General features: G+C 43.9%; 3 protein-coding genes and 1 long non-coding RNA gene across 7 annotated transcripts; all 4 read right to left on the bottom strand.

Moving 5' to 3' along the window:
- Positions 1–223: 223 nt before the first annotated feature.
- LOC120811560 (adhesion G protein-coupled receptor G3) lies at positions 224–7592 on the bottom strand. 3 transcript variants are annotated; one of them, XM_040167022.2, is made up of 14 exons: positions 7362–7592; positions 4868–4952; positions 4560–4784; positions 4251–4419; positions 3606–3765; positions 3380–3502; positions 3163–3285; positions 2934–2973; positions 2701–2795; positions 2348–2463; positions 1997–2265; positions 1730–1835; positions 999–1327; positions 224–869 (listed from the first exon to the last, which is right to left on the bottom strand). In XM_040167022.2, exons 1-14 carry the CDS (start codon positions 7467–7469, stop codon positions 757–759), a joined length of 2061 nt encoding a protein of 686 aa, XP_040022956.1. In that variant the 5' UTR covers positions 7470–7592; the 3' UTR covers positions 224–756. The 3 variants fall into 3 exon arrangements, with proteins under 3 accessions (XP_040022956.1, XP_077941127.1, XP_077941128.1); XM_078085001.1 differs by having other exon boundaries at positions 7306–7402; XM_078085002.1 differs by lacking the exon at positions 7362–7592 and adding an exon at positions 5407–5557.
- An 865-nt stretch (positions 7593–8457) lies between these two features.
- Positions 8458–12111, bottom strand: LOC120811563 (adhesion G-protein coupled receptor G2-like). 2 transcript variants are annotated; one of them, XM_078085005.1, is made up of 8 exons: positions 11837–12111; positions 11629–11723; positions 11292–11410; positions 10781–11049; positions 10422–10509; positions 10031–10160; positions 9747–9903; positions 8458–8803 (listed from the first exon to the last, which is right to left on the bottom strand). In XM_078085005.1, exons 4-8 carry the CDS (start codon positions 11025–11027, stop codon positions 8709–8711), a joined length of 717 nt encoding a protein of 238 aa, XP_077941131.1. In that variant the 5' UTR covers positions 11028–11049; positions 11292–11410; positions 11629–11723; positions 11837–12111; the 3' UTR covers positions 8458–8708. The 2 variants fall into 2 exon arrangements, with proteins under 2 accessions (XP_077941131.1, XP_077941130.1); XM_078085004.1 differs by lacking the exons at positions 11629–11723; positions 11837–12111 and having other exon boundaries at positions 11292–11575.
- On the bottom strand, positions 11976–14198 carry LOC144385293 (uncharacterized). Its single transcript, XM_078085003.1, has 2 exons — positions 12545–14198; positions 11976–12111 (listed from the first exon to the last, which is right to left on the bottom strand). The coding sequence occupies exon 1, from the start codon at positions 13823–13825 to the stop codon at positions 12593–12595; it is 1233 nt and encodes a 410-aa protein (XP_077941129.1). The 5' UTR covers positions 13826–14198; the 3' UTR covers positions 11976–12111; positions 12545–12592.
- Positions 14199–15611: 1413 nt separating this feature from the next.
- On the bottom strand, positions 15612–16219 carry LOC144385294 (uncharacterized). Its single transcript, XR_013451503.1, has 3 exons — positions 16081–16219; positions 15922–15994; positions 15612–15753 (listed from the first exon to the last, which is right to left on the bottom strand). It is a non-coding gene; the product is annotated as an uncharacterized LOC144385294 (long non-coding RNA).
- Positions 16220–18154: the final 1935 nt, after the last annotated feature.

The raw sequence follows: 18154 nt of genomic DNA, 5'->3' as shown, positions 1-18154 counted from the left end.
GCGCAACTGTTGATTGGTGTGCATTGTCCCTGTAAAATAAATGAATAAATAAAAATACATGGTCAGCTAATACTGACACTCGTAACCTGCTGAGGAAGCGGAAGTAAGACTTTAACCACATGTCGTTCTTCAAAGCTGCAGCACATACCGCTTATAAAGAAATGCCTCTCTGAAAAACTCAAGCTATTCATGATGATTTCCAGGATTATAAACCACTCACAACTAGCAACACATGAACGCTGCTTTATTCTGATCCATTTAGATTACATTCACAAAAACAAGTTGAATATTTGACAGTACGTTAGTTAAGGACACAACTTTACCTAAATCAAAAAAGCTAAACAAACACACACAGACCAAAACATGTGTTACTGTTTATGTGAGGAAAACAGAAGTTACACAACACAAAGTTCAGGAAAACTTGACAACTAACACGTCAGGAGGGTTACATGTGGGAGTTTCCGTTCCTCCTATGTCATGATTACATAAGCGCTTTATCATTTATGCCTCATCACAATGTGACATTTTCATACGTCTCCTCCGATAACCTCTTTGTTTTATGCGGAATTATGCGTAACTCAGGAAAAGTCAGCCGAAGGTATCAAAGGTTCAAAACGTCGGTGAGAGAACCTCTGAAACACTCAGTGATTAGTCAGTCGGACAGAGCTGAAGCCTCCTGGACTTTGCAGGATTGTGCAATAAAGCGTAAGTGCGCGAGAGGGAGAGATTGCGGTCGGGCCAAGGCCTTGTAGCGGTCTAATTGAAATTGACTGATGAGGTCTTCACAGCAGAGGACGTCAGTCTCTCCTCCATGTCTCTATCCCTTTGCTTCTTGGCCGACAGACAGATCCACAGGAAAATGAAGAAACCTGCGCAAAGACACACATTCAAACCATGAGCGGAGCTCCAAGAGAATCTATCTGACAAGGAAAAAACCTGTCAAGGTGAAGACAGGTTCAAATACGGTTGAGCAGAGAGGAACGGGGTGGTCCGCAGACCTTGTGTGGAGTTGAGGATGCAGAAGAGGTAGAGGATGGGGTAGTTGACGTATCCTGCACCCAGGAAGGCCAGACCCCAGGTGGTCCCCATCAGGCAGGTGATACCCATCACGGTGAGGCCGCTCCTGCAGGTGTCACCGAACCTCACAGGGTTCCCCTGAGTCGCTGCCTTGGCCCCTGCCGCGGGCCCCGAGCGGCCCCTGGTCACCCGTTCCATGTGGCAGACCTTCGAGGCCACTGCGATCAGAATGCCAGTGTTGAAGATGAATATGAGGGTGAAATACACCAGGTTCAAGGAGTAGAAGAAGGAGTCATCTGTGATCCAGCAGCTGTGGTACAGATGGGTCAGAGTTTCACCGACAATTCAGGGGGACATGCGGAATAACGCACAAACATAACGGTGAATGAATGAAATAACATGATCTTAAATGTTTAAAGCTACATTCCTTCCTTTCCCCATGAAAACAAGTACAGTTTTTGATGCTATTTATAGGTAATATTTGTTCACGAGTATAAAAGTGTCCTCACTCACTCTCTCACAGTCTCACAGGAGATGTTTATAATATACACTTTGACTCCTCTGGGACAAGTTTGTCATATGCTGATTAATTGTCACATGTGAGACACAAATGAGAGAGCACTGAATATTGTGTAATAACGTAAAAAGGGTTCAGATTATTTTTATAGTTAGAGGTGATTCTTTCCATCAGTAGACGTCCGTGTTCACTCACATGGCGTTGGTTCGGTTCGTATCAGCCACCCTCATTTGTGTGACTCCATAAAACTGTTTGAAGTCCTTCACGCTCAAAGAGACGGCCACGATGACAGCCGGGATCCCTGAGAACCACACAGACACACACACACACTCGGCGTTATGTCCTGGTCAATCGTGCGCCGAGGTGGAAGTTGTGTTCAAGGACACAACGCCCCGATGGATTTTTTGTGCAAACGTTTTTGGGCTTCACATGTCTAAGCCAAGTCCCTTCGGCCGCACTCACCCCATCCGGCGAGAGACAGTTTGGCCAGGTAGTGCTTAAAGTAGGTGTTGAACACCTTTATCAGCAGCAGGTAGAGGTGGAGGGCCTCTATGGCCATCCAGGTGAAACAGCAGAGCAGGGAGTAGTGCATGAAGGCCGCGACAAACACACACACCCAGTCCAGATCCACCGTGGCCCCCCACTCGGTCAACAGGAAGGTGGCATTGAGCAGGAACAAGGCCCCGCTCAGAGATACGTGGATGGAGATGGAGACATCCAATCTGTCGTTTCTGAGGAAGAGATAGGAGGAGCACGAGTCGCTGGCGTCCTTTGGAGCTGAGAACTAAGTGCAAAGAATACGCGATTACCTACCGGCTGAACACATGAATCACCAGGGACAGAGCAGTGAAGAACGCAGACAGGCCGCAGCCGATGTAACTGATGGAGGACAGGATTTGCCAGTGGACTTCTGAGATTGGGCCCCTCATCTGCAGCAAAAATATGTTGAGCATGATCTCCATTTAGTTGGATAACCTTTACTGTACGCCCGGGGACAAGTCAGAGAGGGGTTTTTAACACGAATAAAGCAGTAGTACTCAGTAAAGCGATCACAGATGAGCGCTGTCTGTTTTTTTGTGTGGCATTAAATGATTAAAAGGTCGGTGAAGTGGTTCAAGTATCGTGACGAAGAATTCAAAATTCTCAAAACAAGAGGGTTTTCTCACCAGCAGGATGGCAAAGGGTGTTGCGTGGTCACAGTCGCAAGTAATTTCAGTTTGGGTGACGTTTGTGATACATCCATCTGTTTTCCAAAGCCCACCTGGATACCATAGTTCACTTATTATCACTTTTCACATTTAGTGCAACTCATTGAACATGCCAAATTATATAGCATGATAATAATTATTATATTGCTTTGCTGATTACCCTCCTGCAACGAGCCACATATACAACCTACCTTTTTCATCAAAATAGTTACACTGTAACCAGGAGTTATTCTGTAAAAATAAGAAAATACAAAGCTCTGAAAACATGGCCTGTAATGTGCCGTCATCAAAATCGAGTCAAGTCAAGCCAAATAGCTTCTGTCAAATCTTTACATAGGCACGATGCATCCTTAGGCCAATCAAACAGTTGAAACAGGTCGATGCTAAAAAGGGGAAGTATGCGTGCGTAGACTCACTCACATCATTTTCCACGGGTGGAATGTTTCGGAAAATCATCTTGATTGGTGTCTTCAGATCACAAAAGGGTCGTGGACCCAGAGTCTCTATCCGGAGAACCATTGAGGAGATCTCTTCCTGTCCAAACTAACAGACAAGTCCTATGAAAGTGGATATTTATTCACACAGTATGTACAGTATGTACTGACAAGGCAGGAACAAATACGATGACTGGATATACTTGGAACTGGCTGTGTTGCATGTAGCTGACCAAACCAACGACTCTTTTCTCCTGAGGGATGCCGTGCAGGTCTGATACAGGCAGGAAAACGTCGGGGATGCACGACTGGTTCTGAGGCAGCAGCTGACCGGGGAATAGAAGCAGATACGTTTGTGCTTTGATGCAAACTAATAAACTCCGTTATGCAATCGGCATCATCATCGCTCCCTCTCAAGTCGTCGTGTACCTGTGGCGCCTCTATCTGGATCCTGGGGTTGTCAGAGCTGAGGTCAGCGTCACTGATGTTGGCCACACGCAGAGTGTAGCTCCTCAGGCTGTAGTGCATGCTGCGTCCGGGGTCAAGCTTGGACTTCCTCATGATGTTATGTATTATCTGTCTCTCCGCACTGCGGAAAAGACAAATAACCGCAAACAAAACAGATTAGTTCTTCAGCTGCACGTACCAGTGGCCTCTGTCATCTCCTCCTCTCTGGTGTGAAGAAATGTACGTGTGTTCCAGACACGTCTCGTGTGCAACGCTAACCACACACACATGGTGCTTGTACAAAACCGGAGGTTCATCAAGTCATTGAGGTTGCAACCTTTCTGATGCATCTCTGAGGAAAGGTTGGGAAGAGGTCAGGAGATTACATTCTGTGTATTGATTGGTCAGCTGATCTTTAGCATTACATTACAATTTGTAATTATTTGTGACAGGACTGGAAGCACGGAGGGTAATATTGTTTTTTTTTTCTCTGTTCATCCTCTGGGAACCATGAAGATCTGTTGAAATATTTCAGTCTGGACCAAACACAACAGCTGGGGCTAAAAAGCGACCCTGAACTAGATGTGTGTGCAGAGCAGCACGCGAGGCCTCGGGTCGGACACTGACCTTATGTAGGACCCCTTGAGTTTATTGTCACTTCTAAAGAGCAGATGACACGAATCCCAAAAGTAGAGGAGCTGCATCATGCTCTCCTGGTAAGAGTTGTTCCTCCTCAGCAAGTCAATTAGCCACAGGAGGGTGTCGCTGTTGCATGAATAGGTGGTGCAATTGTAATCTGCCAAGTGAGAGAGAAATCCGACTTAATATGAACACATATGGTCAGGTTGGTTGGAGGCCGGGCCGACGGGGAGGGGTACGAATCACGCACAGGGCCTCTTTGAGTCAAAGGGTCTGCTTGAGATTCAGCGTACTTACAGGGATCAATGGTGATTGCGACCCCGTCAGGTGACCAACTAGCATGTGTGCATGTTCTCGAGTCATTGAATTCAAACGAGTTGCTGGAGTTGCACATGAAGATGCACGTCTCCTTATACGCCAAGCACGTCACTTGCCCGGGCTGCCCGTTAATACGGTCACTGAGCGTCAACCCAAGACTCGCCATGGTGAAAGTAATTTCACTGTCTGAAATGTTAAAACAAACTGAACACAGGAGAGACAGGACATTAGAAACCACTCAACACTCAAAGGGTTTATAAATACTCAAGATGTGTCAAATGTCACACCTTCCTCAGCCGGCGCTTCAGGAAGCAGCAGTAGCAGCAGCAAGGGCACCATTGTACTTGGTCTCAGTATGTGTCTGATGGAAGGCTTAAAAACACAACGAACACACAATGAACCTTTAGTATGACCCTCATTCATAAATGGTACCTTTATAGTAGGGGAGAGCGAGGCATGTTGTCACACTTTTCACACTGTCTAACATTTACTGAGAACCATAGAACACAATGGTATAAAAGTCATGCCAAATGAAACAAGGAAGTCTTGGGCACATATGTTGTAGTCATAACATTTTCATATCTTATCTGATTAAAGAGTTGTATACTGTGGTGGCGTGGTGGTTAGCACTGTCGCCTCACAGCAAGAAGGTCCTGGGTTCGACTCTGGCTTCCTCCTTACAGTCCAAAGACATGCTCTGGGGATCAGGCTGATTGGGGACTTTAAATTGCCTGTAGGTGTGTGAATGTGAGTGTGAATGTGAGTGTGAATGGTTGTATGTCTCTGTGTAGCCCTGCGATTGGCTGGCGACCAGTCCAGGATGTACCCTGTTTATCGCCCGAAGCTGGCTGGGATGGACTCCAGCCCCCCCGCGACCCTGTGCGCAGGATAAGTGGTGTGAAGATGGATGGATGGATGGATACTGTAGAATAGAGAGAGTGCACTTAAGACAACTTGCCCCATCGGCGGGTATGTTGTCACAATAGATTATCTAAAAATATGAGCACAACTACTTAATTGTGAATATAGATTTTTTTATTTTATTTATAATTTTATTTCATTTCAAACCAGAACTAGAAATATAAACTATTGTCCCTGGAGAATCTGGAAAAACAATTATTTAAATCCAAATAATGCACATTGTTCAATCAAAACTTTGCTGCAGATAACTTGATTAACTTAACCTCTGAACAAAACAGATTCCCTATATCTGACTAATCAGACTCATCTTCAGAGTCACAATTCTGGCACACATAAATTGCCTGGCAGGAGGTGCAAGCATCATGGGCCCATTTGTTGCATTTAACACATTTCACCCAGGTCTCCTTTGGACGACTGTTAGAAAATGGCTCAACACAGACGAGGCAGAAGCACTCTTCGTCATCTGATGATGACTATGCTTTTTCTATTTTTATCTGCCTTCTTCTTTGTAGGTCCAGATATTGACTGCCCCCGTTGCTTCCCTTTCTTTTGGAACAGCTTTTTGAGAGATTGATCCTTATTCTTTTCTATAGTTGCTGCTTCACTGGCGTGTCAGTAAGAATTGCTGATTTGCGTCATTTTCTTCCTTTGCTGTCTGGTTTTCGGGGGTCAGCTTTTGGATATGGCCGGATGTCCTCTGGAGTAGGTAGCACGCTGTCAGCAATAGCAGTGCTGGGTAGGATTGAGCTGGTAATAGCAGAAGCATAACTGGGCCTGCTAGGCAGAGCAGAGTTGGTGCTGGGGCCTGGCAGGGCAGAGTTGGGCTGTACTGATTGATTTGTTCTGCAACTTTACCTGCCTGACTGCCTTTAACATTATGTCAGGTGGTGTACTGCCATGCTCTGTCGTTCGTTGATAATTTCGAACCATCTTCCTTCCTTCTTTCTTCCTTCTTTCCTTGATTCCTGCCTTTACTCCCTCAATTCCTGCCTTTCCTTACATCCTTCCTTCAAAAACATTATAGCAATTACAAATAAATTAGCATAAATATCACATTTTTTTGAGAATGTTCGATGTGTTTATTTGTACAGGGGCAAGTTGTTACACGAGACAACTTGACATGTGTGTTAATGTTGGCTACATCTCAAGGTTAGCTTAACATATGACTTTAGCTAAGGTATCAAAAGACTTGTTACTGTCTCCTCTATTTTGTGCAAAATAATTATTTTTAACATTCATATCTAACAATGTTTGCATAAAATGTAAAGTGCACATTTTTTACTTTTAAGCAGAAAAACAAGAAAATTGTGCTAACCTCAGAGTGACCGTGACCACATGTGAACAGGAAGTTGACTATAGAAGAAGAAGTTACACAAATTGGCTATTTGATTTTTGAGATAGCACTAGTGTTGGAGTTCTGAAGAGTGTGACAACTTACCTGTGAGACAACATGCCCCGCTCTCCCCTACATAACATTAATATACTACAGTTAATAAACATTGACATTTTTTTACAACTTAATTTAAGTCCTATTTTACATTACATTTTATTTTGAAATGGTAGCAGACAAACATAAACTAGTTGTAAAGTAACAGTAGTAAACGCGTACAAGCCGATCATCCCTTTATCACACACGGCACTTGGTTTTAACTTTAATATAATTCAAATCATTACGGCAACAAGCGTCATCGCTCCTATTGAGTCACTGCTAACTACAACAAAGTACACAAAGAATCTAAAATTAAATTAAAATTCTAGAACACCTGTCTACAGACCTAAAGAAGCATTTTAGTCCATTACCAACCTGTATGTCTGGAATAAATCCCCCCAAATGACTCTTCTATTCCGACAAATACTCACAGCCTCACTGCGTGGCCCTCCACTAGTCCTGCTCTGACTCCCAGGGGGAACAGGAGGAAACGCTGGGTGGTTAAAGCACAAAACTGCTTGTGTCCTGCCTGCATTCATGCAAATGTATGTTTTTATCAGTGCAATAACTTTACTGCCGGTGTGTTTGTTTCCTGTGTGTGTTGAGAAGTGATGTCACAGACTGTATTCCACTGCTGCAGTAAAACAGGCCTGTCAACAGAGACGACCTTACGGTTTGGAAAACCACTGAAGACTTTAAAAGATGCAGGTGAGCTGATATGTCAGCCTTTCATCATTTAATAAAGGGGTACAAACACACTGACATCGACCACGTTTAGTGTGCAAATATGCAACATTCAGAATCTATGTCTCTCTCACAGCACCTCAGTAAATGGCAGATCAGAGCCGGATCCAATCCGGATGAAGTGGACGTGTGCCTCCTTGATGCTTCCTCTCTTTTCCCTTTCAGACACTCTGGGATCTCCACACTAACTCGTTTTTGGATATTCATGTACGTATGTACTTTTGAATGAATAACGATATTGATTTTGTGTAGTTGTCAAATATATTCTTTTTTATTGTATGTACTGTAAATGCACTACGTATGTCCATTGAGAACACATGTTACCCGGAGTCACATTAAATGAATGTGATTCTGAAGTGCTCTTTTTTCTCTCGAAACATTCACTGAAAGGAGTGAGATGGTGAAGAGCTTGTAAAATGAGAAAAAGTAAAACTGTGTAACCTATCTATGCTGGATTTGAATGAAACTAGACCAGCAACTCGTGTTCTTAGTGGTGAAATGACGTTTTTGTACAGACAGTTCCAGTTCCTCATTGGAACCAAGCATCTCACGTCATCTGAAGTGAAGCAGAGAAACTACTCTAAATACACAGATATTGTTTTGTGTTAGGTGCTTAAAATGCATTTTGCTGCTCAGCCCGCCCACAGCAGTACATGTTGTTGTTGTTGCTGTTGTTGTTTCCGAGCAAGTACTGACTGCTTCTCATAACCGGTGAAAGCCTAAGTAAAGAAAAGTTAACCTTTAACGCTGGTGATGACCAGCATCCAAATAAAGAACCTACGGTTTTATGTTAATTATTCAGTTACAATGTTTTATTAACAGCAGGATGTGACAAAACAAACAAAGTATCACTGTGAGATTCTTAAAATATACACATTTGATATTGGTCACCTGCTGCGAGTGTGCTCTGACCAGCACGCATGCTTCTGTGCTGCATTGTTGAACATCTTGACATAAAGCAGTAATGATGACGGCTAAACTTCACAGCGTTTGCACACGAAGAGACACAGCGCGTCGGTATGTTGGGCTGCCGCTCAGCTGTTGGTGTTATGTGTCACACTACTTATGGAAGTGGCTGAGTTTCCGCTCTTTCTCAAAGACAGCACAAACCACAGGAAGATGAAGAACCCTAAACCAGAGGGGCGACCGAAAAAGAGTTAGAGATTGCGGGGTCATGCAAATCATGCAAATGGTACTGACAAACATTCCTACTGTGTTTGTCATTAAACAAAATAGACACTGCACATCAAACACGATCGCGCCCTGTTTGTTATCTAATGTTACTGACATTTACAATACTCAACTTTTGCATGAGGAATACAATTCATGCAATGTTGAAAATGCAGACTTTGACCCTTGACCCGAGCCATCCATTCACCGGACTAGTCTCTGTTTACATTAACACTAACACACATTTGGGCCTTTTAAAAAACTTCTTTCCCTCACTGTGTTTTGTGTTAGTGCCTTAATGGCAGAGGCGTTGCCGTGGCAACCCATTGCACTGTGGGTGACACACTATTACTCTGCAAGGCTTCCTGCACATATCAATTTCTAGATGACAGACAAGTGATCTAGACAAATGATAACTGAATGGCTTTTCTAATCATTGACATATTTTGTGGCTACTGCAACTCGTTGATTAAATTATTTAAATCAATGTAAAACAATAATATAATATTTTAGAATAGTTTTACAACAGGACATTTGACACCTTTTGCACAAAAATGCATGAAATGCATCAAGATTTATGCTGTTGCTCGTGATTGATAGACATATTCCAGAACGTTAATTCTTTTCTTTTTTTCAGCATTTTGCCCACAAAACAGGCATTTAAAATGCAAAAATTCTGAAAATGGATGAATCTAATATCGTTATGATCAGGTTTTTGAAGGTTACACAAGAGTTCCCTACATTATAACATATATGTATTCATATGAAGACTACAATGTTTGGCTTTCTATACTGTTGTTGTGTTGAATCCAGAGGACGAACTCTGCAGATGCAACAAGTGTCACTGATATATGAATGCGAAAAGGTTTACAGCCGAACAGGAGAGGGCAGCTTGTGCAGACCTTGTAGCGGGTTCAGGATGCAGAAGAGGTAGAGGCCCGGAGTGGTCAGGTACCCAAACGAGAAGAAGACCAGGCCCCAGGTGATGCCGAGCAGAGTGGTGACTCCCAGCAGGGTGCACACGCCTCGCTTGGCTTTGTGACGCTCGCGCTGCCCAAACTGTAAACAAATACAAACATTCAGCATCTGTCTACACTGTGGAGCTCTGTGGATCACCAACATACGTCACCATACGCTGTCTTTTATATAGAATAGCAGAATGCAGAGAGTGCAGATTGACTCGAACCTCTTTGGTCTGGCAGAGGCCCAATATGCGTCTCACTGTCACCACCAACATGATCATGTTGAAGACAAACACCAGGCCGAACACTCCTAACGAAGTCACCATCTTCACCGTGGGGTTGACTATGTAGCATCTTCAAAGAGACAGGGAGTAAGGATGAGGATTTAATAAATACATTTAAGGTTACAAAATATCTATGTAAAAGGTACCCTATAGCATATAGCATGTAAGGATTCAGCACCAGCTTGAGACCATAGATCACTTCCATTTTTGTACTAAAGGTTGTTACTGTAAATGTTGTTTGTGCTTCATTTGCTAAATACACTCAAATACACGCCAATGGACATGCAAAACACCTAATAAACATCATCAGTATCTCCTTCTCCTCCCTTACATTTCAGAGGTGCTGTTGTCCAGAGCAACGCGTCCATACCAGCCTTTGTCGATGGTGACCACGAGGGACACGATGAGCGCAGGGACCCCTGAGACAACGATGAATGCAGGTATACAAGGATACTGTCAATCGTTTATCTTTAACTTCTTAAATATAAAAATGGAGGACAAGCAGAAATAAATTCTGAATGATTTTTTTGGAAAGCTTTAAATACATTTAGATGCTATTGGTCCTTTATTTGTATCCAAGTGTTGTATACAAATGTGTCTGCACTGTTGTATTGCTACTTCTACGTAGTATCAGATCTAAGTACTGCTTCCAACACCACTGAAGAGATGGTAGACTGTGACGCCCCTCACCCCATCCCACCAAGCTGAGTTTAAGCAGGTATCTCCTGATGTAGATGTTGAAGACTCGGACGAGGAGAAGGTAGAGGTGGAACCCCTCCAGAGCCATCCAGCTGAAGGTAGCCAGCAGGGAGTAGTGAAGAGAGAGGGCCGCGTAGAGGCAAAGCCCAGTGGAGGACCATGCTGCCACCCACTGGCTGGGGAGGAAGTGCAGGTTGAGGAGGATCAGGGCAATTACCAGGTTGATGTGGACCTTCATGGAGACATCTGCCCTGACTTTCCTATAAGAAAGAGGAGCATCAATCCATTGTCAGCTAAATCACTTATGGCAGGGATCCCCAACTACCGGGCCGCGGACCGGTACCGGTTTATATCTAAACAGAAAGAGGAAGGGAAACAAACCAGTCAACACAGAGAGGCCTGACGAAGAGAGCAAGTGAAGGGAGCAAGGACAAAAGGAGGCTGCTGTTCTAAAAATATGTGGGAGGATAGATGGAAGGTAAATCTTGGAAGAATAAATGACCTATTTGTAACAAAGAGCACAACGGTGATGACCAGTGCAACAAGAGACAGACTACAGCCAGTCGTAGTGATGTAGGTCAGAATCTCCTGGTCCTGATGGGAGACGGTAGAAGAAGACACCTGAGGATAGAAGACACAAGACATCCTTAACTTTATTTGAGTATATTAGACCTTTAAGGGAAATGTTGGGCAAGTCGTGGCGGCCATGCAGTCAAACAGGCCGTGCTAAAATGCCGGCCACCATACGCTGTATGTCACTGTCTGTCACTACGCGGCCCCAATTACCTCAGTTGGGATTGTTTCTCTGCAAGTCTACCTTATATTGGGAACAAGCCTACCAGTAGCACGCCAAAGTACGTGAGGTGATCGCAGCAGCAGGTGAGGTTACCCGGACCACCCGCCCACTGGGTCAAGCAGCCATCGCTGCTTATTCCTGGTGGTAAAATAACAACACGTCAATTGTGCAATTATTATTAGTCCAGACGCATAGAGAACATCGACTCACCAAACCGGTCAAAAATAATACAAACTCAAATTCATACTCACTCTTTGATGAAAAGTTAAGGAACACACATCTGGGCGTTTGGGTCTTCTGGAACACAACAATATACCGTGTTCACATTTGGGTTTACATTGACTGTATGTTTGTACCTGTTACCTTTGCTGGACAAAAGACACGAATGGAAGGAAGTTGTCGTTACATTTGCAGAAAGATGCATTGTGATGGTGACAGGATCCAGCAGTCCTGAAACGTTCTTGCCCCTCACGCTCAGGCCAACCAGTCTGCTCTCATATAACACCCCTTCAGCTCCCAGTTCGGTCTACATGGGGAAAATACAGTCAGGCAGTTAGTTTATGCGACACAACTCAAATGTGTCACTGCCACACTTTGGTCCTCTCACTGCTTTGTTTTGTATGATTTGCATGCTACTGCGGAAAGCGATAGTCAAGAGAAATTTCCTCTTGGATTGTACGTATATCCTCACCTCTTCCTGTCTTACGTTGCTTTTCTGTAAAAGCTGTCAGAGCTTTTTTTTTTACCTGAACACACCTTTATGTCATTACTTGTTTTTTATATATTATATAATATATTATATTTAATAGCAACTCGTAATTTGGCTCAAAGCAATTAAAAACCGTCTTGAGCAAATGTTGCCTGAAGCCTAGCTTAGCACTATTTGATCAAATTGAATTGTTGATATACAGCAATATTTATGATATTATAATAATATTATAGTGCTTCATTCATCTCACCTAACTTGGCTCAGTTCATCCTCCTGCAGCTAAATGAGTTGCCGGCGCTCAGAAGAGGGGGAAGAGAAGGGAGAAGAGCGAGAAGGGGAAGAGAAGGGAAAGGAACACGCCGCAGTGTTGAGCGGATGCAAGAAGCAGCCGCAGAAGAAGACACACCACCACCACCACCACCAGCAGAAGCAGACACACCACCAACACCACTAGCAGAAGCAGACACACCACCAACACCACCAGCAGAAGCAGACAAACCACCAACACCACCAGCAGCAGCAGAAGCAGACACACCACCAGCAGAAGCAGACACACCACCACCACCACCACCAGCAGAAGCAGACACACCACCAACACCACTAGCAGAAGCAGACACACCACCAACACCACCAGCAGAAGCAGACACACCACCAACACCACTAGCAGAAGCAGACACACCACCAACACCACCAGCAGAAGCAGACACACCACCAACACCACCAGCAGAAGCAGACACACCACCACCACCACCACCACCACCACCAGCAGAAGCAGACACACCACCAACACCACCAGCAGAAGCAGACACACCACCACCACCACCACCACCACCAGCAGAAGCAGACACACCACCAACACCACCAGCAGAAGCAGACACACCACCACCACCACCAGCAGAAGCAGACACACCACCAACACCACCAGCAGAAGCAGACACACCACCACCACCACCAGCAGAAGCAGACACACCACCAACACCACCACCACCAGCAGAAGCAGACACACCACCACCACCAGCAGAAGCAGACACACCACCAACACCACCAGCAGAAGCAGACACACCACCAACACCACCAGCAGAAGCAGACACACCACCAACACCACCAGCAGAAGCAGACACACCACCACCACCAGCAGAAGCAGACACACCACCAACACCACCAGCAGAAGCAGACACACCACCAACACCACCAGCAGAAGCAGACACACCACCACCACCACCAGCAGAAGCAGACACACCACCAACACCACCAGCAGAAGCAGACACACCACCACCACCACCACCAGCAGAAGCAGACACACCACTAGCAGAAGCAGACACACCACCAACACCACCAGCAGAAGCAGACACACCACCAACACCACTAGCAGAAGCAGACACACCACCAACACCACCAGCAGAAGCAGACACACCACCAACACCACCAGCAGAAGCAGACACACCACCACCACCACCACCACCACCACCAGCAGAAGCAGACACACCACCAACACCACCAGCAGAAGCAGACACACCACCACCACCACCATCACCACCACCAGCAGAAGCAGACACACCACCAACACCACCAGCAGAAGCAGACACACCACCACCACCACCAGCAGAAGCAGACACACCACCAATACCACCAGCAGAAGCAGACACACCACCACCACCACCAGCAGAAGCAGACACACCACCAACACCACCACCACCACCAGCAGAAGCAGACACACCACCACCACCAGCAGAAGCAGACACACCACCAACACCACCAGCAGAAGCAGACACACCACCAACACCACCAGCAGAAGCAGACACACCACCACCACCACCAGCAGAAGCACACACACCACCACCACCAGCAGAAGCAGACGCGCCAGCAGAGGGCAGCTGGCAGTCAGAGACGTCTGAACCGGTGGAAATTAGGACGCGCAGGACTTCGCTCTACTGTGGTGATGAGTTTGGACGGACTATTTTAGCTTCCTTTTATATAGTTTAATCATTGTATTAAAATATATATTCTTTTATTAGTATTTCCGTCCCTGTCTCCTCTCGGGTCATTGTTTCACTGCTCTCCCCCAAACAAACGGACCTTGTTTTTAATTATTTTGAGTTCCTAGGGCTCTTAGCTTTTACCTAGGTGCCGTTGTTTGCAACACACTTTTAGTTTTAGAAAAACCTCGGCCGCTGATATATTCACTTCTTTTTATTTCAAATTTGAACACATGGCGGCAATAAAGGAAGTTTTGCAAGTTCCTTTCCTTTGTCAACTGTTCACCCGACCTTGTGGCACTACTTCCTGAATCACGCAGCCTGGGGAAGAGAAGCTCTTAATGGCAACTAAACATATTCCCGATAGTGCCATGGCGTCCATTTTTTACTTTAGCCACACACGAAAACGGCAAGGTTTAATTTTTTTAATTTTTTGAAGCAGCATTGCCATTTTTTTTATTGTTGTAGTCGATGCTACGGTTTAATACTCATGTCTACATAAAAACCATGATCAAAGTTAATGCTGCACGGAATGCAAGTAAATAAGATGATAAATAAATTCATCCTCAGATCCCTCCACCAAAATGTCATAGAGAGAAAGTTTAGTCTCTGACCACGTTTGCTTCAGGCCAGGTCAACATGCAGAACACAATGGTCTCGTTTGATCCAACATCCAACTCTCTTGGCAGTTGGACCCTCACTCTGCTGTTGCTGAACACTTTGTTGGCTTTTGCCTGTATCAGAGAAATAAAAACAGGGAAACCCTCCATGTTGGTACTTGTAACACAACAATGAAACTCTCTCACTATGGTACACATTGCACAAGGAACTCACAACCACCCCTTCTACCACCTTGTTTTTGGGCCTTTGCCGCCTTATTTTTTGTTGCAACCAGAAGTGAGATGAGATAGTGGAGAAAAGAATACATTTGAAACATTGTGAAAGCGACCAAGGTACTCTAATGCACACCTGCTTTATGATCTATTTCACGGACCGTCGTCTGGTTTCTGTACTGAAGAAGACGTTAAACTAGAGATTGAGAGGTTAGGTTTGCAATAGGGGGAATACATGAGGGAATAAATTAAGGAGATATTTTCCACGGCTGGCTATCAAAACAAATAGGGGTTTAAGCCCCTTCAGCATTCTTTCCACTGCTCAGAGGTTGCTGCCGGCCTTTTTGACAAGAAGCCCAAAACTTCAACTGGATGGTGGCGCTAGAGAAAACCTTCAGGGGATGAGCAGAGTTTCTCATCTGGGAACCGAAATGTCACGTGGTACAAAGCGTGATGGCCTCAAATAGTAACTGAGATGGTTCAGTCAAGGGCCATGCGACTTGCTTACCTCTTTATCACTTGCATAAATTTCCAGGCCTTTGTAGAGGCCGTCAGGTTTGTGCAGGAGGGTCACAAATCGGCTCTCGAACACAACTGTGGTATCGTTCACCTCTGTTTCCTCTAGAACCTGTTCTAGGTTCTTCATGGCTCTTGTGGAAAAGGACAGTGAATTACTTCTGAGCCACTGCATGCCTTAACCCAAACTCTTTGCAAATGATTAATGGTTGCCTGCTTCTTAGATATCGAGTAGAATACTAAAACAAACACAGATGCTCTCAAAAACAACAAAATCCATTTTAAAGAAATAAAGTGATTACTCGATAGCGTCGCTGTTCTTTCCATTTTTCAAACAGTGGTTTGTTTCATTCATACAGTTTCTGGACTCCCAAACTGCAGTAAGGTAAACAAATGATTTATTCATATTTAAAAAATATCCAAATTGTATTTTTAGTAAAAAACATATTCAAGTAGCTCACCTTTGTTTTGTTTATTTCGAGACGGATTCAGTAATGGACATTTCGGGCCCTTACATTTATTTGATTTTCTACCCCCACCCTTACATTGACTTGTTTGATCTATATATGAACAACTGGACAGCAGGATCAGCCAATAAAGGAGCCTGCGCTCCATCCTGTGAATTGAAGAGGATTTATTAAGGGAAAAAAAACAGAAATACGTCATAAATGTATGTTATAAAAATATTCATGTCCTAGGACCTTTTCACATTGACGCAGAGGGAAGTACAAACATGATCTTTCACCACATTCATTGATCTTAATGCAACAAGTATATTGACAGTCATTGCTACGCAGTTGCCTCGGTAACTGACAGATATTAACTCAGCCTTAATTTAGATAAAAAGTTATATGGTAGCGACCAAAAGTAAATGCAAATAGAGCTTACCTATGTTATCCTGCCGAGTCTGTGTACAAATAATTTTGGCCTGAACACACAGAGTACAGCTGATATGAGATCGGCTGAAGCCACAGAGCTTCGTGGGAAGTGAATATGCAAATGACAAAACGAACCAAAAGAGGAAGCAGCATTACTCTGAAAGGTAAAAATACCTCCTGTTTCACCCGCTTCCCCCGCCATGGGCATTGAACACGCCACTTACTTCCCTACACATATTCTTTAGAAGCTGGTTCATCGTGACCTCAGCTGTTAGTTACAGTTTTTCTCAGTTGCTTTGTTACATTTCTCAGATTAGAATTGAAATTCTCAAAACTACCTGTAAAATCTTCACATCATTGTGTCACTTACGCACATCCAAAAAGCAGTTTGTCATCGTTTTCAACGAGTTGCAAATGCTTTGGTACATCCATACAAATGATTATATACAATTCTCTGCGGTTTGCTACATAATCAATTGCACATGTCATCAAAATGTACTATTTTGCAATACATTTTAATTAGAATTGTTTTCTAAATCTGTCCTAATTTGGTATATTGCTCTCAAGGGAGAAGAAGAGGCAGAAAAGCCCCAGGTCATATTAAGCCACATTACGTTTTGGGCCATACAACACAAAGCGTCTTACCACCTTTTTACACTCTGTACAGCAGGGGTCTCAAACTCAAATTAAAAGAAGATATTTGTTGTAGGTGGATGTGAATCTTTGGCCCAATCGACATGAACGAACGGAGGAACGTGTAGGAAGACTGCAAAGTAACTCCTTCAGCACTGCATGGACAGCTTTCCCTAAGGAGATTGTCCAATGTTCACATTTTTACTTTAATTTTGGCGTCTTTGTGCTATTCAGTGCTGTCTTTTCCTTTCTGTATTGCAAAGACATGTCTGTCAACAAATTACAGTAGTCAGTCTCTTGCGATCAATCTCCCACATACACTAAGGTGTAACTTTACAATTTACAATAAATGTCATCAAAACTTTAGCCATATTTTAGAACAGTACACTGTTATGATGACAACACGACTAAGTTTTGCAAATGTCGAGGATGATTTGAGAAATGTACCAAAGCAACTGAGAAGAACTAATATGCACTGACTCCACTTGGTTTATGGCTGCATGTCAGTACTCCCACCAGCAGAGGGGGGTAGCACGTAAAGAAACAAGTTACACCGGCATGGAAAGTTGCCTAATATGCTCTCATTTGTGTGTGTTATGAATCAAAAAACATGTGGGCTGTACATGGAAAAAATATTTTCTGGTAACAAAACGTTTGCATATCAGATGAAAACCTGAATCGGTTCGTCATGTTCCAACTCCCATTTAGTATCTGTCTTATGTGACGTTCAATGGAGCATAAAACATAAAGCAGAAGCTCACCAGAGGAATCCCAAAATGAACAGTTGACATTGACAGGGGGACAAGAGAGGACATGAGGAGAACATAAAGTGAGATGTGGAGGAGACATTATGGCAAGAAACAAGTTTGACTGTCAGATATAACGTGTGTAGCGTGAATAAATGCATGTTTATTATGCTGCATTACTGAATCCATTTAAAGTAGTTTAGGAAAATATTGCCTACTGAACATAGCATAAATCTAACATTATTACATAATGCAATAGATACAATACTGATACTTAC

Source organism: Gasterosteus aculeatus, chromosome 12 (genome assembly GCF_964276395.1).
Source record: "Gasterosteus aculeatus chromosome 12, fGasAcu3.hap1.1, whole genome shotgun sequence".
In the NCBI taxonomy this organism is placed as follows: domain Eukaryota; kingdom Metazoa; phylum Chordata; class Actinopteri; order Perciformes; family Gasterosteidae; genus Gasterosteus; species Gasterosteus aculeatus.
This window is presented reverse-complemented; position numbering and strand designations above follow the sequence as displayed.

Bases quoted from the DNA above. Each gene is read 5' to 3' on its own strand.
- LOC120811563 (XM_078085004.1), bottom strand. From the start codon at position 11,434: ATGTCTTGTGTCTTCTATCCTCAGGTGTCTTCTTCTACCGTCTCCCAT. The intron at 9,904-10,030 runs GTTCGAGTCAAT...ATTTGTTTACAG, and splicing joins GCCTCTGCCAGACCAAAGAG to TTTGGGCAGCGCGAGCGTCA. The intron at 8,804-9,746 runs GTCTGCACAAGC...CCTCTGGTTTAG, and splicing joins CATCCTGAACCCGCTACAAG to GGTTCTTCATCTTCCTGTGG.
- LOC120811560 (XM_040167022.2), bottom strand. From the start codon at position 7,469: ATGAATGCAGGCAGGACACAAGCAGTTTTGTGCTTTAACCACCCAGCG. The intron at 3,766-4,250 runs GTCAGTGTCCGA...TCTTTTCCGCAG, and splicing joins CTCAAGGGGTCCTACATAAG to TGCGGAGAGACAGATAATAC. The intron at 3,286-3,379 runs GTATATCCAGTC...CTTGTCTGTTAG, and splicing joins TGCAACACAGCCAGTTCCAA to TTTGGACAGGAAGAGATCTC.
- LOC144385293 (XM_078085003.1), bottom strand. From the start codon at position 13,825: ATGGTGGTGGTGGTGGTGTGTCTGCTTCTGCTGGTGGTGTTGGTGGTG.